At 38.4% G+C, this 28,000-nt stretch overlaps 4 protein-coding genes and 1 long non-coding RNA gene across 18 annotated transcripts; 3 read left to right on the top strand and 2 right to left on the bottom strand.

Moving 5' to 3' along the window:
• The first annotated feature begins 3 nt into the window (after positions 1-3).
• On the top strand, positions 4-7,296 carry st6galnac4 (ST6 (alpha-N-acetyl-neuraminyl-2,3-beta-galactosyl-1,3)-N-acetylgalactosaminide alpha-2,6-sialyltransferase 4). 11 transcript variants are annotated; one of them, XM_064308757.1, is made up of 6 exons: positions 37-117; positions 2,505-2,645; positions 2,784-2,954; positions 3,797-4,206; positions 4,469-4,576; positions 4,944-7,296. In XM_064308757.1, exons 1-6 carry the CDS (start codon positions 85-87, stop codon positions 5,143-5,145), a joined length of 1,065 nt encoding a protein of 354 aa, XP_064164827.1. In that variant the 5' UTR covers positions 37-84; the 3' UTR covers positions 5,146-7,296. The 11 variants fall into 11 exon arrangements, with proteins under 11 accessions (XP_064164837.1, XP_064164827.1, XP_064164835.1 ...); XM_064308765.1 differs by having other exon boundaries at positions 100-117; positions 2,505-2,571; XM_064308762.1 differs by lacking the exon at positions 37-117 and adding an exon at positions 1,835-1,998 and having other exon boundaries at positions 2,505-2,571.
• A 215-nt stretch (positions 7,297-7,511) lies between these two features.
• Positions 7,512-12,920, top strand: st6galnac6 (ST6 (alpha-N-acetyl-neuraminyl-2,3-beta-galactosyl-1,3)-N-acetylgalactosaminide alpha-2,6-sialyltransferase 6). The gene is made up of 6 exons (XM_064308769.1): positions 7,512-7,660; positions 8,997-9,074; positions 10,187-10,381; positions 10,719-11,128; positions 11,274-11,381; positions 11,720-12,920. The coding sequence occupies exons 2-6, from the start codon at positions 9,051-9,053 to the stop codon at positions 11,904-11,906; spliced, it is 924 nt and encodes a 307-aa protein (XP_064164839.1). The 5' UTR covers positions 7,512-7,660; positions 8,997-9,050; the 3' UTR covers positions 11,907-12,920.
• Positions 12,921-13,965: 1,045 nt separating this feature from the next.
• On the bottom strand, positions 13,966-18,891 carry spout1 (SPOUT domain containing methyltransferase 1). Its single transcript, XM_064308755.1, has 12 exons — positions 18,736-18,891; positions 18,478-18,517; positions 17,990-18,112; positions 17,751-17,910; positions 17,504-17,593; positions 17,370-17,419; positions 17,129-17,259; positions 16,359-16,431; positions 16,163-16,261; positions 15,474-15,576; positions 14,589-14,736; positions 13,966-14,450 (listed from the first exon to the last, which is right to left on the bottom strand). The coding sequence occupies exons 1-12, from the start codon at positions 18,781-18,783 to the stop codon at positions 14,379-14,381; spliced, it is 1,137 nt and encodes a 378-aa protein (XP_064164825.1). The 5' UTR covers positions 18,784-18,891; the 3' UTR covers positions 13,966-14,378.
• Positions 18,892-19,497: 606 nt separating this feature from the next.
• On the bottom strand, positions 19,498-25,453 carry kyat1 (kynurenine aminotransferase 1). 4 transcript variants are annotated; one of them, XM_064308752.1, is made up of 13 exons: positions 25,369-25,452; positions 24,666-24,724; positions 24,117-24,264; positions 23,716-23,865; positions 23,534-23,620; positions 23,220-23,345; positions 23,002-23,122; positions 22,515-22,591; positions 22,334-22,423; positions 22,005-22,191; positions 21,612-21,688; positions 21,195-21,281; positions 19,498-21,086 (listed from the first exon to the last, which is right to left on the bottom strand). In XM_064308752.1, the coding sequence occupies exons 2-13, from the start codon at positions 24,716-24,718 to the stop codon at positions 21,018-21,020; spliced, it is 1,272 nt and encodes a 423-aa protein (XP_064164822.1). In that variant the 5' UTR covers positions 24,719-24,724; positions 25,369-25,452; the 3' UTR covers positions 19,498-21,017. The 4 variants fall into 4 exon arrangements, 3 of the variants coding, with proteins under 3 accessions (XP_064164822.1, XP_064164823.1, XP_064164824.1); XM_064308753.1 differs by having other exon boundaries at positions 24,944-25,397; XM_064308754.1 differs by having other exon boundaries at positions 25,260-25,394.
• A 1,237-nt stretch (positions 25,454-26,690) lies between these two features.
• Positions 26,691-27,580, top strand: LOC135239062 (uncharacterized). Its single transcript, XR_010325272.1, has 2 exons — positions 26,691-26,954; positions 27,407-27,580. It is a non-coding gene; the product is annotated as an uncharacterized LOC135239062 (long non-coding RNA).
• Positions 27,581-28,000: the final 420 nt, after the last annotated feature.

Here is a 28,000-nt window from a genome sequence, read left to right as displayed (position 1 = left end):
CAATTAAATTAAAGATCAAGGTTCATTTCCTTCTTTGGAAGCAGTGGGGTTGATATCAGATGATACCTTTTTAGATGCAGTGTGATGCGAGAGGGACAGTTTTATCGTCGTACGAAGGTAACCTATACCTTCCTTTTTCGGACATTGCGGTATTTTTCTGTGTCATGGGAGATGCTAAGTCACTCACAAATGTTACTAAATTGTGATATTTGTCACATTACTCACAGGTTTCCGAATGGACAATTAAATATAAACGTGCCTGCGGAGATATCCAAACAGTGTAGAGAGGGATTCCATGATAATCCAGCCAAATTTTCAACCCAGCTATGTCCACCTCACTATCTCCCAGTTTAATCGTTTGTTAACCCTTGGTTACTTTTCCACTTCAACTGAAGTGTGTTGAGAATTGGTGCAAAATGGCTGCCGTGCATCCTCTAGGTAGGTGTCCATGTTGATGGCAGATGAAGTAAGGTCACCTCAGCATATGTAAACTGTTTTGAGATCATGAAATGAAAAGTATTATATGAATGCAATTTATGCCAAGAAGGTGCACAAGAAATGCATAACGACGTTCCAGTCATCCAAATATATCTGACGGAATTGGCAAATGTTCTAAGCTACTTAACACCCAGGTATGGGTAAAATACACCAGAATGTATTTTTCTACAAAGTACCTCCAAAAAATTCTTTTGTATCCTACAATCAGAAATGTGGAGGCATATATTGCTCTTTAGGGATACAAATGTATAAATCATACAGTAAAATTGGTGTGCAACCAACCTACAATCAAATGCATGTGTTTAAATACTGTTTACCCCTGTTGTCACCTGTAATCAGTTATGTCAATGGACATTTACAAATATATATGGATGTGTCTAAGAGCAGTAATAATAGATTAGGGGTAGTGTTCGCTGTGCCTGATTTTGATATTAAAATAAAGAAGAGAATAAATGAATACATTTGTCTGCGTACATACAGGAGAAATGACGGCAGTTTTATTAGCATTACAGTGGGTAGAGGAAATGGGGCCACTCGGGATTGTAGTAGTATAGTCCTCAAATCTAAAGAGTCAGAAATATTTACACTCTGAGTCTAGATCTGATATCCTATATGAGTTATAACAAATATTGTATAGAATCCACATTATGGGAATGAGTGTCTGTTTTGTGTGGATCCAACATGGGTATGGGAAATGAATTAGCAAATACATTTGCAAAAGAGGCAAGTAGAAGGGCACAAGTGTACATTAAAATAGACTATCGTAATGCAGAAATTAAGAGTATACTTAAAACTGAAACAAAAAAATGTGAAAAGGGAATTAGGATGAGGGAAGGACAGGACATTTACAGAATACAAGAGGAAGTGAACTGGTCAAGGAATGCAGGTAGGAGTAGAAAGAAGGAGTGGCTATTACTAGAATGAGATTTGGACACACAGGATTAAACACCACACTATTTTAAATGAGCAAACACATTATTGGGAGATGTGACCATTGTAATATACAAGAAACCAGTGAGCACGTTCTAGTTACAGCAAATGTCCAAAATATAATCAAGATTGAGAGAAATAGATCAAAAAACTGTCAGAAAGCAAAGTGCGGTTTAACATTATTGTGATTCTCCAAAGAGCTCACATGATCCTCGTTTTAAGTACATTTTTCACTTCATGAAGAATAGTAATCTACAGAATCTGAACACAGCACTTCGAATTACAGTATTAGATCTAGAAGGCAATAAATATCCCGACCCACACTCCAGTTCGGAAGGTGGCGGTAACGCACCAAAAAGTTGTTGCCAACCGTCATAAAACTCAAGAAGAACATAACGGTATTTTGCTAGTTGTTTTACAGTCTCTGGTTGTTTCGTACAGAGAATGAGGCACAGTGAGTTTACTGAATAACAACGGCTACCAAACCAACTGTAATTCAAAATATATGCATACCTGAAATGTTACCTGCGTAACGTTAAATTAATTTACGACATAGCTCATTTACCCCAGGTAACGTTAGACTGTTAATTGTTAACTGTTAATTCACATGTGTGGCGTTGCAATTAACTAACAGCATCCAATTATTGTGACAAATGAAGTATCGTTTTTATATCCACATTGATGTATAACATCCGTTCTTGCAGAATAATGCGAAGAAGAAGAGCTAACTAGCTAGCAACGAAATGTAGATGGGTACCTTACGCTAAGCATAGCTGGTCTGTTAGCGGTAGCTAGGGCCATATAACATTCGCTATTTCAGGTAATGTTGGCCTGCTGTTGAAGCGATGTTCCGATGCTAAATGATCAAATACCGATCGCCGATACTAAACGTCAGTATTTAACATGTATTGACATCAGCTAAACGCTAATAATGACTATTGAGTTCATCAGTAATCATACCTGAACGTTAACTTGCTGTATTTGCTAATGACTTGCAATGGCTTGGGAGGCAAACATTGAGGTGACTAACGGAAACGTTAGTTGTTGTTTTTTTTCCTTTCATTTTTTCATTTCAGGAATTATGCGCTTTCCATTTGCCACTTCGATTAGGCACGCTGGAGGCAGGAGCCCGGCAAAGAAATGGTGTGTCTGGTACCAGTACCGTTCCTTTTGATTACTGTGAACTTGTTTTCTGCGATGAAAGAAATAATCCACCGGTAATAGTATGCACTGTTGTCATGCGTTTTATGTCTGTTTTTTGGAGCTCATAAAAATAATGCATATGAACCGCGATCTATTGGCCTATTTCTCTGCGTTGCATTGACGCGTTGTTTGGTATTTTCACTCTCTCCAAGACCACAGGGCTTGTCTCATCCCGGCATAGGGTTTATTGGATCTGTCTGCTGATCGTCTCGGCTCTGTCAGTGGTCTTATGGTATAATCATGTAACCAAACTGAATGTTACCATTATGGCAAATGTGGGTCTTCGTGGGTACGTCCGGATCACATCTGGACAGATGGATCAGGTAAGGTATCGCCGAGGCTGGGTCCGTATAGGCCTGGCATGTATATACGTTTGAAGCTCAAACGTTTGGGCTTCAAACTTTATTCATTTATTAAATTAATCGGTTATATAGGGAGTAAACAACTAGTGATTTTTGTTTGAATTCTTAACTTGTATTAAAGGTTTCTTCTCCAGAATGTCCTCTCAAGGGTTGACAAAACCTACAAGTGTACTGTAGAAGACCTTTGGGGGCTAAGACTTGCTAAATATTGTAAATATTTTGTGGATTTCTCAATTTTGTTAGAAATCATCACACCTTTCTATTCACTACTCATACAGTTGTAAAATATGCTGAAGAAAGGAGTGGAGCCACGTTTCGTGTTTTTACATTCATTTAAGTGACATGGCTAGTTGATAGATTTGTTTCATCCAAACAAGATTTAGGCATTTAGCGGATAATCTTATCCAGAGTGACTTGCAGGTTGGTACATATAACGACTAGAAGTGCAGTGGTAAACCTAGAAAATCAATTAAGAGCTACAAAGAGGTATTACTCAGTAGTAATTGACATTGTACCACTATGACATTGACTGTGTATAGTTCAGTTTGGTCATATTGTGAAATGTTAAAATGTTACATGATTGTAATGCTGTTACATTTGCTGTGCAGAGGTTTTGTTGTCTTGTTATCTTGTATGCTTGTTGTATCACAATGCTGTTGACTTTTGTCCTGGGCGAGTTAGATTGGTTATAATTATAGTTTTTTGCCTCCGCTGGCTTCTTGCTTGTGAATTGGTTGCTGAATTTAAGGTGAAAACAAAAACCAAGTGCAGGTGCGAAGACTATATTTTTCCTATCCTTTCAGTACCTGGATGTCCACTGTAAAGAATGTGCCTTGGTTTCCAGTTCGGGTCAGATGCTGAAAGCAGGCAAAGGGAAGGAAATCGACGAACTGGACTGCGTAATCCGCATGAACAATGCTCCAACGGTGGGGTACGAGCATGATGTCGGGAGTAAGACCAGCCTGCGCGTTGTGTCCCACACCAGCGTGCCACTGATACTCAAGAATGAGACCTATTACTTTCAGCAGTCAGCGGGTACCGTGTATGTTGTGTGGGGGCCTGAGAGGAACATGCGTCAGGATGGCAAGGGCAAAATTTTCAACGTTCTCCTCAAAGCTGCTAAGAAGTATCCCCATGCCAAAATCTATGTGGTGACCAGGGAGAAGATTCAGTACTGCGATGGACTTTTTCAGAATGAAACGGGGAAAAACAGGTATGAACACAGCGCATTTGAGGATGGTTATAGGTTTGCTGCAAAACCAGCAATGCATTTTTCTTTTTTAAAAAGGTTATCGTGAATGGCATATTATCTAATGATGAGTTTTTTTTTTTCAGACTTGGGACTTAATTTGATATTGATGAAGATAAAATGTGCTAATTCTACAAAAAGAGTGTCAATCCTTTTAAATGGGCACAATTGCATTCACTAAGTTGTGTTGTCATTTAATGTTTTCATAACCAATTATCTTATTTAGAATGCAATCGGGGGCTTTCCTGAGTACTGGATTCTTCACCATGGTGCTGGCGATGGATATGTGTGACAGTATTCAAGTATATGGGATGATCAGTGATGACTACTGCAGGTAGGTGACCTTAAAAAGGAGACCGAAATCGATTTATTTTCTTTGTCAAACAGAAAAAGAGCCTAGCAGTGCATCCACTTCTTTTCATGCTATAACCTTCCTTGAAAATTGTGTATCTGCTATGCAGAATGGCTTTAAAGTTTTTTTTCCCCTGAAGACTAGGTCCTTTTAAATCAGTTTTTACACTGAATAGGCAAGCTGTCATAGTAGTACAGTATCATAGAAGCTATCATAATAACTGCAATATAAATGGAAATAAGTGTTAATTTAGCTAGGAGCACAAAGTGCATGATTCACTTGGGAAATGGAATAAAAGATTCTGTGCCGTGTATGAGTTTGCAGTGAACCGCGGCCTGTGTCTCTGCAGCCAGGCCAATCACACGGCCGTTCCATACCACTACTATGAGAGGGGCCGAATGGACGAGTGCCGCATGTACCGTGTTCACGAGAAGGCCCGGCGTGGCGGCCACCGCTTTATCACAGAGAAGGCCATCTATGGCAGGTGGGCCTCCCACAAAAAAATGCAGTTCCATCATCCCTCATGGACAGCCCGGGAAAATGTTTCCTGAATGCATTTGTTGTATTTTGGAATTTACCTATTATATTTTATGCAGTGGGTTCCCCAAATTTAATTACTGCCTGTCTCGATATCTAAGCTTGGTGGTTGAAGTATTTGGAAAGTTATGCCTACTAGTAGGTTAAAGGCATTCTATCACCTATTTGTTCTGCTGGATTTAATATAGGGGCAATTCAGCTAGAATTTTGAATACTAATAAGGTGTAAAACAGTATAGTACCTATCCACGGCCCTTAGGTTCAGAGTCCACTACTTTAACCAATTCCCCACATAACAGTCCTGTATGTATCCGTGTCATCAATTATACATAGTCTGACTTCACAAGTTTTATTTGGTTCAGAATTTCCAAAAATCTGTGGCCGTTATCTGTTGCAGTACAGAAATGTGCTTCAGACCACATGCACTTCATGCATTACTTTGTCTGTAGAGCCACTGTAGCATGGTGCGTCGGTGTGAACATTCACAGATAGACAATCACTCATACAACAAAGCATGCTTATATGCAGTAAATGAAAGCATTCTTCTAGCCAGGCTTCTAGTTCACTCAGAATTAATCTAAACCAAGAGTAAAAATGCAGGCTTTAATGGAATGGAAACAGCAGGCTGGACTGTTTCTTTTTAAATTAAATTTTTTATTTTTGCTTTTCTGAATATGTGCACTGTGCAGCTTATTGATAGCTGATGTTTTAAACAGAAATATAGTGAAATTACAAAATGTTTACCAAAAAATGTTAACGGGTAAAGCAATATCATCTATTACATTTAAAGTGGTGTCAGTCAAAATCATTCTTTTTTTATTGTATTCTTTGGTTTATTATTTGTAATGCACTGATGACAGTCAATTTAAGCAGTTGTTTTACTGCGATTTGTTTGTTAAAAGCCATAAATTGCTTTAAAGGTTATTCAGTTCGGCTTACATTACTGCTGTGCTTTCTTAATGAACTCTGTGTCTTTGTGCGTGAGTGTTCAATTTTATTTTAAAAGCGTATATTATTGCTGTACTTGACGTAACAGTTTATGATTGTATGTGTCCAGATGTGTTTTCTTCATTTGAAAGTAGTACTTATTCAGGTTGGATTTGTCTCTTTATCCAATGGGATGGAATCTTAAAAAAAAAAAAAAGAACAACGTGGTTCTTCTGGAAAGATGGTTAAGAGAATATCTCGGTGCAATATGACACATGAAGGAGAAAGTACATTGTTATATGTAGACATACTTGCCGTTTTACATGCCAATCCTTATGAAAGGCTCTAATATGACTTTTCAGATATCGGAGATAAGATTGTTGTGCCTTATGCATTGTTGAAAAAACAGTTTCAAAACAGTTGTGATAAAGAGGAGCCTGTATAAGCATTTTTGTTGCCACTAAGCAACCTCTTGCTGTTTATATTATATACAATCTACAAATAGGTCTGTGTTTATGTACAGTATTGCTGAATCATGATATGCTTTTCTGTGGACAAAACATTCAACCACTTTGTCACTTTTACAGTGTTTTTGGCATATGTTTTTTAGTGAATTTTTATGGCACCCATGAATGCATCATTGTGTAAATAGTCCTGTCCCCTTTAGTCTTATGGCATGGAATGCAGTGCAGGGAATACTGGCACAACAGTTTCAGTTCTCTCCTTATCTCACTGCCAGAGACACAAAGATTCTTTGAAGGGAAGAAAATTCTGGTTCCCTGTGATTGACGGTTCAAAGAGGGTGCAAATGCAACTATAGTTACAAGTAATCTCAAGGGAAGTCATTGATAACAAGCACTCGTAAAATACACAATGTTTTTACATTTTTACTTGTACTGATATTAAATATCTTGTGTTTAGACAACCTTGGAGTATTCCAGGCATGATGTTCTCCTGTGCATTTGCAGCCAATCATTTCACTCATTGCTGTTTTTGATGCATTTTGATACATTCTGTACAAGACTGTGATCATGTTATGTTGTGAGTGAACCATTGCCATGTCATCTTTGTCCTGTTGAAAATATTTTTAAATAACCAGTGGGTGACGGAACTGAATGGCATTGCTGCTCCAAATGAACTTTGTATTAATTGTGTAAGTGTTATGTAACCACTCTGTATGCTTGTGACAAAGTTGTTGAAAACGGCTTGCACTTTCCCATTAAACTTTTTAAATGCTTTGAGTGTTGCATAATACAAGTTATATCTCAAGTACATTAAATCACAACAAGGCACACTATTATATGAGGAGGCATACATAAACAAAGTGTTACAATGAGCAAAGAAGTAATGTTAAAAAAGACATGAGAGGGAGGATATGTTAAGAAAAATAGACAACTTTAATCCAAGTGTTTTGATAACTGTCTTACATTACATTGTATACTGACTTAAAAAATGTTATATCCCATTGTACAGATATTTTGGGGGTATTTTGAGTTGGGGCATACTGATGACGTAGTCAAGTCTCCTCCTTCGGTGATGCAGGAAGATGGGAAACGGTTTTATTGATACTCCGCGTAGTTGTAAAATTCGCGGAGGAAAACTGGTAAGCTGGGTACCGAAACCGCAAATTGTCTGCTTATAGTTATGTACGTTGAATTAATGCTGTTGTGAATGGATTAAAATGGGAATGTAGATTTTATTACAACATTATTTGCGTGCATGGTGTGGAACAGACAACGGCGACACGGGTCTCTTGCACCAGAATATCCGTTATGTCTGACAAGTCCATATTTATTTTTCCCTCTCTGAGGCCATGACATTCCATATCGGTAGTAGCATCTTTAATCTTTCATTTAGTCATTTAGTTGCAGATTTTGTTTAACGTGTCGTAATGATATGATAACGTTTGTTTTGGTTAACGATTTGTCTAGTGGTTGTACAATGTAGCTAGCCATTTCAATGTTGCGTTGCCCTGTTGACTACATAGCATGCCAGCATTCTGAATTCATAACTTACGTGGTGCATAGAGTCCATTTCACATAAACATGGTTTGGCAAAAATGTATTTTCCATGATCATTTCAACATAATTACCTGGTAGTAAGCTGCGGTGGGTGTGGAGCGTTTGATTCACGAATTCAGGCGTCCCAGCGTATACATTATTTCAGCCGAATAAGCTTGGAATGCTTTAGCAAAATTATTTTTCTACATCATAAATATGAATTTCACTATTTTTAAATAACACTTTTTTCTTTAAAATAATTTGAACTGCCTTTCAATTGAAAAAAAAAATATTACAAATAAAAACAATAAAATGAACAAAATAAATGTTTGAAAAATTACATTGAAGTTTTGGATCCAGGTAATCCTCCCAGTCCGTATGTTCACGCAGTTTGAGGCCGTAGTCTGCAAGTAACATGATGGCACAATAGCTTATTAAGTACTGATATTGTAATGTATGTATGTTCAGCAGAAAGGACTTGCTTATCATACATTTTCCCATCAAAATGGTTTCGTCAACGACTGATTGAAAAGGATTTGATGTTTAAACCACAGCTGTAACCATCGTTTTCCCATCTTGTCATGTTGCACACTTTACAGGTTTATCCCCATCTGAGTAGAGGCCATACTCTGAAGATAAATGAAATATAAATCTATCAATTAACTTAGATGAATCTGTCACATTTGTTTTTGAATCTCCAGACTCACTTGAATTCATTTTCAAAAACGTTCTGCCTTTGACAAAATTACAAGGAACTTAGTTACTTTCAGTGTTCAAGGGGATGTTTTAAATTATATTCATGAGGTAAACCTTCAAAGATTTGTCTTTAAATTGTTAAATTGAGTAGCCTACAATTTATTACACAGCGTATTACACGGAAAGAATGTTTTATGATTTAAATAATATTAATATTTTTGCCACGTATATTTGCCTTTTCAGGAATGTATACTGAATTTGGAACAATGTGAATTTATCCCTCGTTAAAGTGGAAACATGGGCCAGAGGCTAGTAGATAAGGTAAGGCTAGTAAATGCTGAGCAACTGGAAAGCTTGAACTGCTAGCAAAGTAATATTGTTTTGATGCAAGGGTCATATATTTCCGGTATTATTATTTCAAATTATTTTACCCCAATCCAAAATAAAAGTTTTTGTGTCATGCTCAAAGTTGAGGTACATTAGCTTCCTCAAAGGAGAGTCAGTAAGTGTGACCATTGGTTTGACCTTTTTTATATTTTTGGTGATCAATAATTGCTTTAATTTATCTGGTTCCTCTTAGCACGAATGGATAATTAGAAGTCTCATTACCATGATCACCCAGTGGTTGTATTATGTCTTTGAAATATCTGCTTGGCGTTAAATATGTGAAGATAATTTGTAGATAATTTGTAGAATTAGTCCCATCTTTGGCCTTGTACACGTCATACAACTGTGCAGGTATTTTTCTATTTAACATTCTGGTCTTTTGTTATCTTTTATGGTGGTCTGACCTCAATATAATGTTGTGCAAAACAGATAATATCCAGTGATGTGCAGTAAACCGTGTGCATATCATTTCACTCTCACTCTAATATTTTTTGAAGATTTCATTGGTGCTTTCATGGTTCATGTTGTTGATACTTCCCTTTAATTGTGTCATATATTGACTTGTGTGTCTAGTTAATCATCGATGGTATAATTGATTCTGTTCATCTGCTATGTATTTATACATTTTTGAGATTAGAGTGTCTTCGGTTATATCACAAGAATAAGGATCAAAAGAGTGGTTGCATGCCTTTCAGTTCTTACTGATCAGGAATTTCTCCAGGCCATATTTAGGACTGACTGTGATATAAACAATTCACACTGACTATATCACTGCCTTACCTTATATGTGAACATCCTGTCCGTCACCTAACGTATGTCAAGTAACACACGGTTTATCACACAAATGCTATTTAAAATTTTTACTTGTGAGACACAGACATGTAGAGATTGTATTTCTATATATTATGATACACAACATGTATGATCATAGAGATTGTATATTAGTATTCATAAGATGTATTATTCTCTGTATAGGTTTGATTTAAAAAAAAAAAAAACTTTGAAAGCAGTGGGGGAAAAGTCCACTAATGATTCTCTTCCCACAGCAAGGACAGCAGAGTCAGAGGATGGTGATCTTTGGAGCCATCTTCCTGCTGATGACTCTACTGATACTCTACAGCTCTAACAGTGGAAATGACATCTACAGTCCATTCCGTAACAGTTACCACCACATCGTAAAGTCCACTGACCTTAAGAAATGGGCTGGCAAGGAGGGCTATGTGGCTGTGTATGGCAATAAGGTACCGTCACATATAAACCACCTTTCTTTTACCTGCTGGAGCCAATGTAGAAAACACATTAATCACACTATAATGAAGCACATAATTTAAGTGGAGGCTGCTGCACAAAGGTGAGAGATTTAGCTTAACGTATCCAATCCCACTCTACATTCTGCAAATATTTAGAGGGGGGAAATTGAGCATTATGCACCTTAGTCACGTATAGGCTAAAAACAATAGAATACTTGCTGAATTCTATGAATAACCAATTGCTTGGTATTTCGACCAAATTGTTTTGATTCTACACTGTCAATATCAAACATCAGAAAGGTAACTTTCATGTTGTGTGCTTTTACAGAGCATGACTCTCCACTGCCATGAATGTGCATTGGTTACCAGCTCCAGCCACATCCTTGGTAGTGGCGTAGGGGATGAGATTGACCGCACGGAGTGTGTGATTCGCATGAACGATGCACCCACTTCTGGCTTCGAGCAGGATGTAGGGAACCGCAGCACAGTGCGGGTGGTAGCCCATTCCAGTGTGTTCCGGGTGGTCCGGCGTCCCAGTGAGTTCCTCAACAAGACCCCTGATATGGTGATGGTGTTTTGGGGGCCCCCAACCAAGATTGGCAAAGATGCCAAAGGCACCCTGTTCCGGCTGATCCAAAGAGTCAGCATGACCTTCAGCAACCTCTCCAGTTTCACCATTGCACCCAGCAAGATGAGAAAATTTGACAGCCTCTTCCAGAGGGAGACTGGCCGAGACAGGTGAGAAGAAGAGGATGAGGGGAGGAGTGGGCAGACAAAAAGTTTGAGAATACTCTTTACTGATCATCTATTGATCAAAGGGTTCTCTGATTCCCAAGGCTCCTTTAACTTAATTCAGCAATTCACTGTTGTAATTATTTTGCAGAGAAAAGTCACGGTCATGGCTGAGCACTGGGTGGTTTACCATGGTGATTGCCATTGAGATTTGTGACAACATTCACGTGTACGGGATGGTTCCTCCTAATCATTGTAGGTAAGTACAACTGTTTTGAATAAATATGCTTCTGTATGCTATGACACAACTGGTGCTTTTTTGAGAAAACAGCCCGAGTGAAGCGTTTGAGCAGATCTACCAGTTATTTCATTACTCTTGGAAAATGACTGATGATGTGCTTATGCTGCTAGACACATTCAATCTGGCTCTTTTTCAACACTCTCTTTCATTCAATGAGTCCTCAATGTCTATTGTGATGAGTAGAGATAAACTCAGAAATGATAAACATGAAGTGATTAACATGATTGTTTTCGGAATCAGTTCAAGATGTGAAATGTTCCGAGCACTAATTAACATAATATAATCTTCTTTCACAGTAGGAGACCACAGCCCAAAAAAATGCCCTATCATTATTATAAGCCCAGAGGCCCAGATGAATGTGTGACCTACCTTCAAAACGAGAAGGGACGACGAGGCAATCATCATCGCTTCATCACCGAGAAACAAGTGTTTGCACGATGGGCCAAGCTGTATAACATAACCTTCTCACATCCCAAGTGGTGACTTCTGGAAGATGTTAAGAAGAATGGTTGGAGAAAAAGGGGGCTAAGGTGTCTGGTGGGGTTGCCTGGACTCTGTGAGACCACACGCGCATGTATTTAGTTCTAGCCGTGGTCCCTTGTAGAGCCACATTCAATAGAGGATTTCATACCTCCCTTTTCTGGTCTCTTTTGACAAATCATCTTTGTGGAGGTAAGGTCAAGGGTAGACGTGAAAATAAGAAGAGACGAGTTGAAAGTGCAGATTCAGAGAAATAATTAATTTCCCCCATAAATCTGTAACGCATGGGACATTGAGTGTTCTTCTATCTAAAACATACAAAACGAGAGCCAAACAGAGCAGACTTATTTTTGCTAGGTCTGAATATGAACCTCATGGAGTAGGCTGAGGTTAATGGAGGAAAGTTTTGTACAAGTTGGTTTCCTAAAGATGTATTTTTACATGTTTATAGTGCTTTTTTAACAAAGAAAAAAAGGTCCAGAGAACAAAATAACATTCACAAATTCATCAGATAACTTGAGTAAAAACGAGCAGAAAAATTATGCCTGAAACACAGAGATAAGAGGACTTATTAGTATGCTTTGTATATTAAGCAAGCATATCCATAAACCCATATACACATGGTTTTTCTGAAAGGCAGCCTGGTAATGATCATTGCTTACAAGTACCAAAAACGTGATACTGGCTTGATCTACAGCCCATATTTTGCCATTTTATTTGTGCATCAAGTCACTATTCTGTGTTTGTGGAAAGATAATGGTTTGTCCAAGGTACCAAGAAATGTTTTTTTATGAAACTGTTTTAGTTCACCAACTGACAAATGTTGGATTCTCTGCACTATGTAAGACAAAGACTTGTGAGGCATGCAGCTATTTGATGTTTGAATGATGTAAAGAATGTATTATTCACATTAATGTAGTATTTGTGACACCATTTTGTCACTCATTTGAATGTTCTGTAAAGTGAGACAATTTGATTGTGGAGTCTTCACATTACATAAATTTGAGCATATTTAAATATCTTTCTTCACTCTGCATTATTGATTCAGTATAAATGTTTGGCATCACAACTCCTATGAACACAACCCAGTGTCCTTTGTCACAATATTGTATCCAGCATAAGAACAAAATGTATCATGTTTTTATCTTTGCAACAAGAGATTCAGCTGCAAAGCAACTTATCACTATAGTGAACACAATATTGATAAAGGAAACAGGTTCCCATATTAAGTTATGCTCTATAAAGTGGGAAATGCCAGACCATCGCAAAATACCCATCAAGTTTTTTCAAAGCAGGCCACCAGGATTCAGGTAAATTTTACCTCTGACTGTACAGGCTTTAGGTTCAATGCCAGGGCACATATCAGTTGAACCTTCAGACCTGCTTGCCCAGGAATGCGTAATTTCTGCACTGTTGCAATGTGCGATGTTTGCCATGTGGAGAAAGTACACTACACCACCCCAAAGGTTCCGGTACTTTTGGAAAGTACTACACCCCGAGCAGGGACTTTTTTGGGGGTAAAATAAAGTCCCCGGAACTTAATTTAGACCCTAGTTCCTGCGGTCGAAACGCACTGAGTTCCTCAAAAGGTTCCTAGTTCCGGGGTAAAGTTCCTGCGGTGGAAACGCGGCTAATATGGGAGATGTCCCAGAATTTTAAGAGAAAAAAGTCTGGTTAAATGAGGGAGTAACATATAAAAAATGAATTACATTTTTCCTTATGCGGTTTCATACCATTTTTTTTGTTTTTTAAATAATCATAATTTTTATTGCGAGTGTTAGTAAAAATGACCCAGTGTGGAGCATATGTGGTGAACACCACATACCAAAGGAACCAGTGGTCACTAACATTATGTAAAGTTCTACACTGAAAAGAATTGATTACTGGCCTCTCCTATAATCTGGGGCCTTCTATGTATGAAATTAATGAATGTGCCTTCTCTTACACCTTGACATCCAGGGGAAAACTTGTTTCCAGTGACACACAGATGCATTGATCGGAAAATACCAGTGCACACAACTGCTCAACTCAAATTACAGGGGTTTAACAATTATTAGTCTCATTTCTGGCAAATGCAGTTCAATTTATTATGTGAAAATGTTGTTTTATATTTCAAAATCCTACAATTGGTATGTCACCACTTGCACGATAAATCCAACAAATGTACACATAGTGGAAGCACATAAAATACAGTAAATTATTTAAGTTCACAGGGATGATTTTTACACTAACAGCTCATACAAAAATTACACTTGGTCCATCCACGTACTTGCAAGGATGCATTACACATGTAACTCATATTTAAATGAACAACAATCTCTGCAGAAGCTAGTCAGCCTTGGAGTTAATTTCATAAAACACACTGCTTAGTAAAAATAAATGTCAGATTGTCCTCCTTGACCTGCTCCTCTGTTTGGATCTTCAGAAAATTCTCAAACAGTCTTCATTGGAGTATTTAAAAGGCCACATCCACAGTCAAGCTTTGTGATCCATGAATGCTGCTACAATTTTCTGTCTCAGCCCAGACAAAGAGATCAGGATTGCCTCCTGTAAAACAGTTATTACATGTCAGAGACTACACAATTTGTTAATGCACTAATTTCTATTTTATCAAAAGAGACATAAAAAGGGAGGTTTTTTTTTTTTTTTAAATCAGGCAATTAGAAGACCAAGGAGAATGTTTACCTCAGTGCGTATGGTCCTGCTTCCTTGATTAGGGCAGGTGTTGAGGTAAAGGTCAAACAGAACACTGGGATCTGTAACATCTAAGTTCTGATCAGTGTCCACGCTGGCCTCTAGCCCTTGCAGCCCTCCAAACACTACCAACATATGTCTGCAAGAGAACATTGAGTGGGGAAAATTAAGATTAAAATATATAAAATGCCACTGCTTTCATTTCACAGGCAATACCAAACTAAGGTACAGAGTCACTGCAGTCATTATAGATTACATTGTACTTTTTTAAAAGCATTGAATGTTCCTTGGTGTCCTGGCAAAATTCTCAACTTGGCTCTCACAATGTTGCCACCTAATCATCCCCCTGTTTAATTGCCTTAATAAGCATCTCCCTGTCCATCTCAGCTGATGTGTGGTATGTACTGTGGTGCAAAATGTTTCCCCCCACCACTGTAAAGTGCTTTGAGATAATGGGATGAAAGAAGTCATTATAGATGAAAGGAGCGACATAGCTCAGGAGGTAAGAGCGGTTGTCTGGCAGTCGGAGGGTTGCCAGTTCGATCCCCTGCCCTGGGTGTGTCAAAGTGTCCCTGAGCAAGACACCTAACCCCTAATTGCTCCCAATGAGTTGATTGGTACCTTGCATGGCAGCCTTTCACCATTGGCATGTGAGTGTGTGTGTGAATGGGTGAATGACAGGCATCAATAAAGCATTTTGCATAAAAGCGCTATATAAATGCAGTTCATTTGCCATTTCATCATTCATATAATAAATGCAATCCATTGTTATTACTCATTTATTTAGCAAAAGTGTCGCTGAACGCGAAATGTAGTTCACGTGTGGATTTCGTGTTCTCATTAAAAGTCATTACATGTGAGATTCACAGAACTTACTTAAAAGGAGATAGTGTCACACAGTCAATGTTGTTGCCTCTTTCTGATGTACCAATGGTCAGATCATAACCTTCCTTATGTGGACACTCAGTGAATACATTACCTGTGCGTAAACAAAAATGAAAAGTTTAAAACCACGAAAAACCACAAGCTTTTAGGTTCAAGGCTCATTACATTGGTGCCGACTGATCTGGATCAGAATCAAAAAGTGGTTGCTGCGGAAGTTCAAATAGAGGGGGAGTGCAAGGGGTGAGTGTAGCGTGGCTAATTCACTAGTAAGCACAGTGAGATGGAGTAAAGTGAAGGCCTTGCAGCAGGTTACCATGACAACACCTGCAACCCCCATGTTCAAAATAACGAGGCGATTCAGCCTTCAGCTGACTGGTAACGCATACATTTTTGAAGCCTTCGGAAAAGTGAGAATTTAAAGTTAAAATCTCATCTTGGGCAAGTGATTCTTATTCATTACATTGGTCCATTACATAACCAATGTAATTACAATACCATAACATTACAGTTCTCAAATAACAAGGGCATAATGGGCAATGTGAACAGAAACAAAATGGACAGATACAATTGTTGGGACCAATAAACGTACTGTCAGCTGAAAGAAACACTTGTGGGGTTTGGTGAGATACACTACAGAAAAAACCACAGCAGAGTGCAGGGAATCAATGCTAGTGACTCACTGAGACAGGAAGCAAGACGCACGCTGTAGCCCCAATACAGTCCACCCTCTGTCCGCGGTGTGTGAGGTGCCACCACAGTTCCTTTGTGGACTTTGCTCTCTGTACAAACATTAGAAAGGATATGCTATTGAAGGCTGAATGATCAATAGACACGCATCAATTACTTGCCATTCTTAATCATGAGTGTGTGCATCACCTGCAATTTGGGTCTTATTTAAGCGAACAGTGACTCTCAAACCAGCTTGCAACTGCTTGTCGATCTGTACTTCCTAAAATGAATGAAAACAAACATATTGTGTATTTATTTGCAAAGATGTAATCCGAGGCTACATACAGTTCTTTTTAGTCATTTTTCATAAATCAATATAATATTTCTGTACTTCTGTACTTCAAGACAATGAAACTTGAAAAGTGGAAAACTAGAGGAAAATGAGAAAAAAAAGATTTTTTAAATTTTTATTGTTTGTTCACAAGGACATATTTATTTTGTCAACAAGCAATAAAACCTGCACTGAACGAACAAGAGTTGTTTAATAGCTACATATTGCTCTCATTTGACACAAGACTGAGACTAGGCACTCTCTCAGACAAATCTGATAATGCAACTGTCCATTAATAATTTCAATAATTTGCATACCATTTCATTAATGTTACAAGAAGCAACTGGTTCTACACCTTGACCCTCCAATCTTATTATGTTTCTAAAAAATAATGTTCTTGGACACCGACTGGTGGAGTATGAAGTTCTGAATTTACTGCCCCCCAGATTCACATACAAGAGCACTGCTTTTTCCTTGCTCACCTATACCTGGCATGCACAGCAATACAGAAGTTAAAATTCAGAGCTTAATGTTAAATTAAAATGTTGTATATAATTTATAAAATACATAAGCATCTCTATATTTTGGTTCCGGATCATTGACCTGAGCAATGTGTAAAATAAAGGCAAACATGGGGATTTCTCACCTTCCTCATGCCACAGTTGACAAAGGAACCTTTTCCTGCTTTGCTCGGCCTGTCTAGTATCACACCCTCCCTGAACTCTGCATCTTCATCCACCCTCATGTGATGAGGGCTGTCCAAAGGGTTCAACAGCCCTAACAAACGGACACAAAGAAAGATTTTTAAGACATGCGATACCAGTAGTTTATTTCCATTTTTGCTATGAATATAGATTTAGTCAGAAGGTAAGCTCGCAGAATCTCACCAGCAAACTGTAGGTCCTGGTGCTTCGGGAAGAAAGATTTTCGTAGATACCTTAGAATATGCATTGAAAAATAAATAACCAAAATTATATCACTTTGACAATACAATGTTACAATTTTTAGTATTACAACTTACTGTGGACATTCCAAATACTGCAGAATCCGAGCAAGCTGCACACAAGCTTGACCTTTTTTCCCAATACCCTTAAATTCTCCTTCAACACTCCTGCAAAACAGCAATACAGAATACACCCATATCAGCCACCATGGCATTAGTAATGCAAACTAAGAACGTAACATAATAGTTTTTTTTAGGTTATCAACAACATGCAATCGTCACTACACCAGGACTAAAGATGGATATTCATGATCTGCACACGTACTTGGTATCCTCCCCTTGTTCATCAAATATGACCACCTCATCCACGCAAAATACAGCGCAGGCTCTAGCTATCTGACCCGCGAGGTACGTGCGCAGTTCCGGAGACTGGGCATTGTCCATCACCGATCCCGGCAAGGCGATGCTCACCGTGTATTGGCGACCTAATAGGACAAACAGTAACAGACTTCAGAACATAATAGTTTGGGGGAGTTAAAACATGCCTGCAGACAGTTAACCAACCTCCATTGCCCTTCTCTTGTTGATCTTCCAACAATTGCTCATTCTGCTGTTCTTCATCTCGCATTCGCCTCTCCAGCTGTTTGATAAGTTTAGTTTCTTTCAGCTTCTTCTTTTGTTCTTTTCCTACCAAACACAATTCATAAACGCATTTAGGACTGAAGGGCATTTCGTGAATTCAGTGATTTGCGTAAACTGCACAGTCTAGATGCGTCAGTGTATTGAACAGTCATGAAGGATGTGTAATAGTAGCCAGGTGCTTCTGCTTTAACACCAATCTAACGATACTGTACTTGTGAGTGTTCACAACACGTGGTTAAAGGCCATTCTTGCGGATACGGTGAATTTTTACAGAAACAATTACATTTTGCAACTACAGTGAAAAGGTTCCACGGGGACTGAAAGTTGGCAGTCAAAAGCAAACGACGCAGCTACTTCAGTGTGTACTGCTTCGCTGCAACGTGGGAATCAACACAGGCGAAGGTACTTACGTTCGGCTTTCCACTTTTTCCAATCAGTTTTTTCTTCGGCCTGGAAAAAGAGCATAATCGCGTTTTCGTGAAAATTCGACAAAAGCTAACACGCTAACCGTAACTGAGGTTGTCTGCGACACAAAACGTGCTACCTTCATACCACACTACATGTAATCATTCTTCGCCATTAAATCTGTATTAGTCTTCCTAAAATGCTTTAAATAATAGCAAACGTATAGAGGAAATATTAATCAGAAAATGAAAATAACTGCATACTTCATTTGGGATTAATTTTTCCTTCTTCTGTACACCACTTTGCAGCATGTTTATTTCTATCACATGTGAAGTCAGTTCCAAAAAAACAGGAGCTCTTCCGTTGTAAAAGTCACGGGTGAATTTCAGAATAAAAGTCGTAGCTTTTGGTAGTACTGGGCCAACAGCCGACCAAAGCAACTTAAATGACACCGCACTTAGGCCAACAACAAATAATTTGCTGTCTTTTGGATCTGTCTTTCCATCACCTTAATGGTATCAGAAACGTGGGAACATGCTTGCAGTAGCACTTGTCATGCCGTGTTATGGGTTGGTCAAACCTACCAGAATGTTCTCACAATTCTGCACATCCACAAAATTTTTCTTTTCGGCACAGGTTCTTGGTGGACCTTAATAAACTCGTAATTTTGATTTAACTCTGCTCAGCACTACAATGACATTTCCAGGACAACACATTAGATTATGAAAATTAGACTCTCAGAAAATGGTTCAAGTTGTGATTTTCAAGTGAAAATTTATCTGTATGTGCTGAGTAATCATTTTTAACTGCAAGTGTGCTTTTTAGTATAAACATCACAGTGGTGGTTAAATTAATTTCCATTACATTTTAGGCATTTAGCTTATGCTCTTATCCTAAGTAACTTATTAAAGCACAAAAAAGCCTAGACTTGCAAATCACAAACATTCCAAGTGGCAAAGAGGGCAATGGTCAGGCCATGACACACTGGCAATAGGTAATCCTTTGTCACTAGAGTTGACACGCGGAAGGTTTTATTTATTTATTTCTTTACTTTTGTTTGGGAAATACAGGATAGATGGACGATGTGGAAAAGGGAATGGAATCAGGGTGGTGAAGGGCTAAATACTTTAACATTATCACTGTGTATTCTATAAACTGTCATTTCAATTTTGCATTTAGACTTACAAAAGAACAAACCACACTAAAGATACAAGTTATTTTGTACACAACATTTTGTGTCCAAGGAATGACTGAACATGCCTGATGCCTGCAGCAGGACTGAAGAACTCTATGGCTTGTGTTAAGAGTATTGGGCTGCAGTTAAAAGATTAACCAGAAAAGAAGAGACAGCAAAGAGGCAGGATACAGAGTTTACAACATAAAATGACTGCTGAAACCACAAAAACATACATACTGGTGCAGTTGATCAACTGAGTAGAATCAAGTGTGGTACACTTGACCAAATTTTGAATACTTTTTCTGAATGCTTTTGAATTCCCTGGCATCTCTTCACATTTAACTGAATATTCTGTCTTGTTTGCTAGAGCTAATGTGGTAAGTTCCAGCCAGTGTCTGGAGTAATGATATCAGTTAACTGTCAATTGGCTGCTGGTATAAAATTAATTAGTGTCTGTTTTTAAACAAGTTAAAACGACAAAAGCAGCATTCCATTGTATTCATATTTAATGCTTACTTTCCTGATAAGTATTTCATTGGACAAAATTGCATAAGACTTCAAGGATGGACTTATACAATATATACTTATACTTATATTTGTTGACAGACAAATTAAATCACTTCTTTTCCTTCACATGCAATGACCACAGTCAGACTTACACACAGTGTAACAGTGGTGCCCGATCATGTGCTATGTAGGGCCGGGAGTATGCAGGTTCTCATTCCAACCAATTCACTTCACCTGCTGATTTCACTAATTAATACACCTTCCAGAGAAGATGGAACCAATGAGTGAAATCAGCAGATGAAGTTATTAGTTGGAATGACAACCTGCATACTCTTGGCCCTCCATGGCACATGATTGAGCAGCATTGCATTAGCTCTAACGTACCTGTGCAAACCAGAAGCATTTGTTAAAAAAACAAAAAAAACAAAGTTGCATGTATTTTCAGCTGGAGAAAATGCCTATTAAAAACAGATGTGGCATTTTCATATATAGTGCCTGGAAAAAATATTCAGAAATGTGAAATGTGAAAAATTCTCACATTTTACTGAATTACAAAGCATACATTGAGATTTTGTTCTTTGTGATTTTTATGTTTTGGCTTTGAAAATGTACAATTAGGAGCATATGAGTTTACAATAAAAACGCTGTTTGGAAAAATATGTACGCAAATATCATTTGTAATCCAGAAAAATTTGATTGATTTCAAGGGGTCTGAATACTGAATGCAGATATTGCTATTACAATGAATAAAAGTAAAGACAAATATTAACACTGAAAAGCCATAGCTGAGATCAAAGACAGAGAACCACCTAAACACTATGGGATATGGAACATTGTGGCCCAGTTACTGTAGGTTTGTTTCTAGACTTTTCGTTGTTGCCTGCTCCACTCCTTCAGGATTTCCTCAGCAGCATTTAACGTTGAGTCTTCCTGTTGGGTGAAATAGCAGTAGTGAAGCCTCAGACACAACTTAGAAGACCAGCTCCAGTGGTTTTCCCATTTAAATAGAGAAACAAAGAAAGCCCCACCAGGGGTTACCTTCACAAAGCAGAACCGGATGTAATTTTCAAAGTCTTTTTGGTGTTCCAGGCTGTAAAAAGCAGAGACTGGTATGGTGGCCAAACCCTAGCAAAAGAAACAAAAAATACAGGTCTGGTTGCTTACATGAACATGTACAATAGCAATATCATGGCCACATAAAGGAACCTTTCCACTGCATGCACAATCTTAACATGAAATGAGACTAGAATCAAAGTTCTTAACATCCCAAATTTTGACCAGGTTGAAATGCAAAATTAAATCTACACACATTGGTGCACCATGTTTTTTAACCTTATTCTTGATTCATGGGGCTGCTGGGTGCTCATTCAGTTGAGGTACCACTGTGCTGCATGGATGAGCCCCACGGCCTGGGACTGAATCTGGATAATGCCGGCGCCTGCAGTTTTTAAAAACCTTATTTTTGATGAGCCACTTGACAAATCTGTAATCACGAGGTTCACCTTCTGTGCTTGAATCATGAATGACCACATCTGTAAAAATGAAAAAAAAAAAAAGAATAATTTTAGGACCATCTCTGTTCAATCAAACAAACAATCTGCACATTTATCTGTATATGGACAGAAACCTAGAGGTGACAGTAGCATAGAACTTTAGAAAATGCCAGTTTTCTAGCCAAAATATTTAAGCTGTAAGCTATGACAACTTCCAGGTTTCTGTCAAAATACAGATACAGATAGTTCTGTTGGCTGCGCATCTGTTCCAGATTCAGATATTGCACACTCCTAAAAAGATATTAGAATATTTGCAAATTAAAATAAGTATAATAGCTTAGAAGAACTCACTCACTCATGGTTGAAATGTCAGCCATCATGAAGTAGCCTCCCTCTGGCATGATGGGCTGTAGGCCCACACTCACCAGACACTGGGCCAGTTTCTGACGCTTGTGATGTATCTTTTCAGGCAGCTGGAGGAAGTAGCTCTCTGGATTCCCAAAACACTCAAACTCTCTCTGGAAGCCATGTGCAACAGCCTCCTAAAAAAGGATCACATGACAAGTGAGCTAGTATTTCCAGGAGTAACTTAAGAGGATAATTCAATTAAGACTTAAAACGTGGTTAGGTTTTTTCATTCTTATACAACAGTCAAAGAGGTGTTCACTCATGTGTTGTTCTTACCTGAGCAGCAGTGGCACAATGGTAGACAGAATTCTGATGGACGGTTTTCAGGTGCTTTAAAATGTGACCAGAGCCCATTGCCCAGCCCACCTGAAACAAAGTGTATAAATCATACAAACATTGTCTATATAGATATAACAAATATTTCAGATGTGAGGAATATTCCAGTTTCTCTGTTCACCTTCCATCCTGTGGCACTGAAACTCTTCCCTGCACTCCCAATTGTGACTGTTCTTTCCCACATTCCTGGTAGGCTGGCTGCATGGAAAAGTTATACAAAGGAATGTTCTCAAAGAGATAAAAATGGAGAGGAAGAACATCCAAGTTAAATTTTTCAAACAAAGATCAATACTGGTTAATTCCTTCTTGGTAAGTAATACATGCAATAATTACTTAATTTCTTAATTCCTTTACACATTCACATTCACATTTTCACAAAGTACACAATTTTAACCCTATTGTTCCTACAGAATACATCTTCTATTCTCACCAATACATTTCAATACTTTTTTTATTCAGGGACAGTAGCTATTACGAGGGTACATTTTTATTGTATTCGATTTATTCTAAAATCCTCTGTCAGTTCACAGAAAGTATATCAATGCATATCATAATTATTTATACATTGTGTTTATCTGATTGCTTTATATTATAGCAACTGATATTACCTATTTTCACATGCTTTGTACCATCGTAGGTGAGCCACTCATACACCTCGTCACTGATGCACACCACATCATGTTTAACACACAAGTCTGCAATCATCTTTAGCTCCTCCAGCTTGTACACCTGTGTAAGGGGTAAGAGCATTAAAAAAAAAAAAAAAAAACACTGAAATCACTGGAACACGAGATGGGTAGAGACATCCTAAAGGCAGAATCCTCACCTTACCCAGCGGGTTGTTGGGAGTGTTCAGGACGATGGCTTTTGTGCGTTCGGTGAATTTACTTGCCAGCTCCTCTGGAGATAAAACCCAATCTGCGCTGGACAAAATATTTCCCGTCTCCTTATTCTGAAAAAAAAAAATATATATATATAAATAATTCCAGGCAAGTTGTTCACACAACTTCCCGTTTATGCTATGGCCACTTCTGGGTTTTTCCCCAATGGCGGATACATAGTGCGGACTGTACATACTTAAAAAAGAAACTGTACACCCCTAATGCATATGAAGTTATTTTTTTAAATATAGTAACTTACTGGTCTTAAAGGCACGTAGACGGCTTTCCCACCAGCCATTTTAACCATCGGTTGGTAGCAGTCAAAAAAGGGTTCAATAATTATCACCTCCAAAAGAAAAAAAAAAAAAAATACCAAAGGTTACCCTAGGTACACTTCTGACATTAGGCTAAGAGAAAGACAACCCAAAATGTCACAATTACCTCATCTCCCTCATCCACCAATGCCTGAAATGCACAGAAGAGAGCTTGATAAGCACCCACAGTGACCAGGATGTCCTCCATTGGGTCTATCTCCTGGCCCACAATCCTTCCAAAGAATTTTGCAAGAATTTTCACCAGAGGTGGGTGGCCCTGTAGGTACAGCACCGTCACAACTCACATATCATCGTAATTCTCAGACATACGCCAAACACTTTGATAGATTTGTCTCTATTATTGACCTATACAGCACATTGGAAGATAATTAAACGGCACAAGTGTTCATTTATTATTGCTTTCCTGCACTGCATTAATCTTACATAACGCTTTAATACCAACAGCTACATATCTAAACATCACAGAACAGCTGTAAAAACAGAAATTGGCAGGCCTGCTAGTCTTACAAATGCACGAGTGTACTGATGAAGTGAACATCCCCCGCTCACAGCTTGACGGAAGGCTTCCTGAATAAAGCTGGGTGGAGAAAAATCAGGAAAGCCCTGACCAAGGTTAACAACCTTGTAGTCAGCAGCCAGCTGAGTGAATTCCACCCTAGCAATTAAACAAAAAGACCACGTTAGACACTATTCACTCACCAAGAATTGTGAAATAACTTTTTTGACTAATGTAAGCTATGAATATTTCGGACTCAATAACAAATCAATGCAAAAGATTAGGACAATGAAATTTAAATTTGTAAATGCAAATGTTTGGTTAGAATGGACGGTGCATTTATAAATCACCAATATAATTAAGGCAGAGTAACAAGCATCATCCCTGCCATTCAATATTTAATCATTAGTAATTCCCAATTAAACTACATGATCCATCATAAATGTGAGGTAAGGTCATAAATGTGAGGTGAAGTGCTCCACACGAACTTTTGAGCGATTCATGTAGGCTTAATCAATGCCTTGTTTGGGAAGTGGGTCGTATGCAGAGAATTAGCCTACCATATGTTTTTGTCCACTCCATCAAGCCTGCGCGCATGTAGCCGACGTGACATAATGAACTATACAATAAAGTGATATGGAATTAATTAAATTACTTATATAATGTGATTATAATAAATATAATCACATCTTGAACACACAACATAGATAACATTTAAAGAAACAAACAATGGTGAAAATAACTAACAAGAAATGATTTTTTTTTTCAGGCTGAGTAGGGTACTTTAATATTTCGTTAGAGGAATAACTAGAATAAGGCAGAGAGTAGTGTACCCTACCTTACTCGTGGTCATTTTTGTTATATTTCCGTTCCGAGACTGTGCAGCCACATTTACAGTAGGTCTGAGTCTTCTGAACATACCAGTGAGGACTTTAATTTACCCTTAAATCAAGTAGCCTACTGACTATATTTATTACGGCCGTGGAAATAAATGCAAGTTATATCATTCTGAGGTTCTGAATTACACCACAGAATAAATAATAACCTACGCAGTTGCTATTCTCCGACAACGAAACACTTGTCTTAAGAATGCAACTTAACTACAACATTAACTCATATGACAACATTAAAGGCACATTCAAAATTCCATTTACATGCTTGGATTTAAAATAAAATAGCTCTTATGCAGCATTCCCTTATGTCAAATGAAATCGCGAAAAAGTTCTTTAGTCATCATATTTGGCTGCCCTTTAGCCAGTTCACCTTGTTTAGCGACTCCTCTCTCCTGTTGTGACTTCCTGTATGGGTGGGATCATTTTCAAGGCTGCTTGTTAACCCTTTGCTATCATTTATACACATGCAAGCAATTTCTTTATCAGAGGTGGATCCAAGATGTTCTGGTGGGTATTCTAAATAATCGTCCCTTAATTGCGTTCTTGCAGTACCCCTTCTTTTCTGCAGTGCTGAACAACCAAAACTGTACACAGTTGTGCACTCACTAAAACAACAAAAAAAGTGGCGCCAGATACTTCTACAGAATACTTCACTGGTTCTCGAACTTGATCCTGGGGGACCCATGCGTTTGCTGGCTTTTGTTACAGTCAATCTCTTTATTTTATTTATTTAACCTTTATTTACCCAGGGTAGGTTCGCTGAGCACAGATGCTCTTTTGCAGGAACACCCTGCTTCACACTCATACACATTCCCACCTGGGAGCTGCCCAGTACAACCACAATCCTCTATGGTTGGCCACTGAGCAGCTCCACTGGAGGGAGAGAACATTTTTTAGTCAGTTAAATCAGGGGATGATTAGGTGGCGAGTTGATGACCACAGGGAGTCGGGACCTTGGTTTTAATGTCTCATCCGAAAGATGGCATCTCCTGCAGCACAGTGTCCCCGTCACTGCACTGGGGCATTGGGGTTTATTTGACCAGAAGGAAGATTGCCCCCTGCTGGCCCACCAACACCACCAGCAGCAACTCAGTATTCCCTGATGGTCTCCCATCCAAGTACTAACCAAGCCCACACTTTTTTTCTTTAAACTTAACACAATACAGGTTTGGCTTGTTATCATTTGTTTTATCTTTGAATGTTAGTTTTAGTGGCCAGGTGTCCACACTATCACCAGTTATGAGCCTACTGATTCACCCCAGTTTTTATTTTGATTAATTAATTTTTTTAACCTCATATGCAATTGTTTGCAATATAGCAGAATAATCTGTGTATGACATAATGTGGCCAATTTGGGTTATAATCCCTCAAAAAGCATCTAATTAAGAAAAGTTAACGGCTTGTTCAAATTCTCTGACTGCAGTTATGGTTGGAACGGAAACCAGCATACACAGGGGGCCCCCAGGATTGAGTTTGAGAACCACTGGAATATTCCTTCACTGATTTACAAATATATATTCCCGTATGCACATTAAAACAATACTGCTGGTTCTCCACTCACTCAGGTGTCAGGGAGTCAGGTGTCATGACAGTCTGGCCAATCAGTAGCACTAATTGTTCAGTTAATTACCTGCGAGGAAAGAAAACCAGGGCCAGATTTAGAGTCAAGGGCCATATCCGAGTATCCCTGCTGTAAGCCAGGGGTGTCAAACTGAATCCCAAAATGGCCACAATGTCTGCAGGTTTTCGTGTTTTCCTTTCAGTCAGTTGCCAATTAAGGCCTGGACAACAAGGTGTGTGGATCAATGTGGATCACCAATCAATGACTTCAATTAAACACTTGTGCTTAGAACACCCCAAAAACCAGCAGAGACTGCAGCCCTCCAAGACTGGAGTTTGACACTTGTACTGCAAGCTTTTCAAGGTTGTCCAGTCCTCCATGATTGTTGCAGTCAGGTATAACTGAGCTTTGTTTTACATGCCACCATTGCTTGATGCCATATTCCTCTGTCTTACAGATAGCCATACACTTCATCTGTACGCTGTTCTTGCACTCAGCTGCAATTTCAATTACCATTCTGTACTACTGGTTCAAAAATTGACCTGGAACAGCATATTTGTGCCCAAATAGTGTACCAACCTATATCAAAATATCAAGGGCCATATTTACTAAGCACCTGCAGTGCCGCAAAATTCTGCATCGCTGCATGTTTTCGGTTCAGCCAGATATTTACTAAGACTGGTTATGTAAATGAACACAGCCGCAGAGATTTCCTTTAAATGCACTGCTGGTATTTAAGATGCATCATTTGCATTGCAGGAAAGCAAAATTGTTGTACTGCTCCATTGCTGGTGAAGTCAGGTTTTGCTATAACAAACAACATGCTTTTTTACTGTTATGTTTACAGAATGCCATCTAAAGCGAAAAGAAGAGATTTGGTACCCAGGGAGGTCATGGAGAGGGCTTCAGATTTGGAGATTAGGGACACTAGATGGTGTTGAAACCATCTACATGTAGTGTTGTTTTGGGACATTTTAAAGGGTTTTCAATATTTATTAAAGAGATTCATTTTACTCATAAACATGTTTGAATTTTTAAGTTCAGAGTTTAGTGTTAAATGTGTTCAGCTAACAAGCTAAACAAAAGCTGCTCTCCTCATCTATTTGGACATTACCATGCAACTAAATTCATGGTAAGCTAGGAAGTTGCTTGCAGTCTTTTTTTCATGAATAAAGCCCCAATTCTTCATTATCTGAGGATATGGCTGGTCTCATGTTACCATTGAAAATGTGTTTCCTTGATTAGCATTAATATGTGCACACAAAAAAAATCTGTATATGCACATTATAGGGCATTTTCATTTACTGTTAAAATTATTTCGGACCTCCGATACAATCATACCAAATAGGTGGTACAAATCTAACATCGGACTGTGTACCTTTCTAATTGTATCCTTAGTAAATATGGCCCCATGTGTACCGTTGCTGAGGGTCTTAGTGTT

The sequence above is a fragment of the Anguilla rostrata genome, chromosome 14 (genome assembly GCF_018555375.3).
Source record: "Anguilla rostrata isolate EN2019 chromosome 14, ASM1855537v3, whole genome shotgun sequence".
NCBI lineage: Eukaryota > Metazoa > Chordata > Actinopteri > Anguilliformes > Anguillidae > Anguilla > Anguilla rostrata.
Note: the sequence above shows the minus strand (reverse complement) of the source record. Positions and strands in the feature narration are given on the sequence as shown.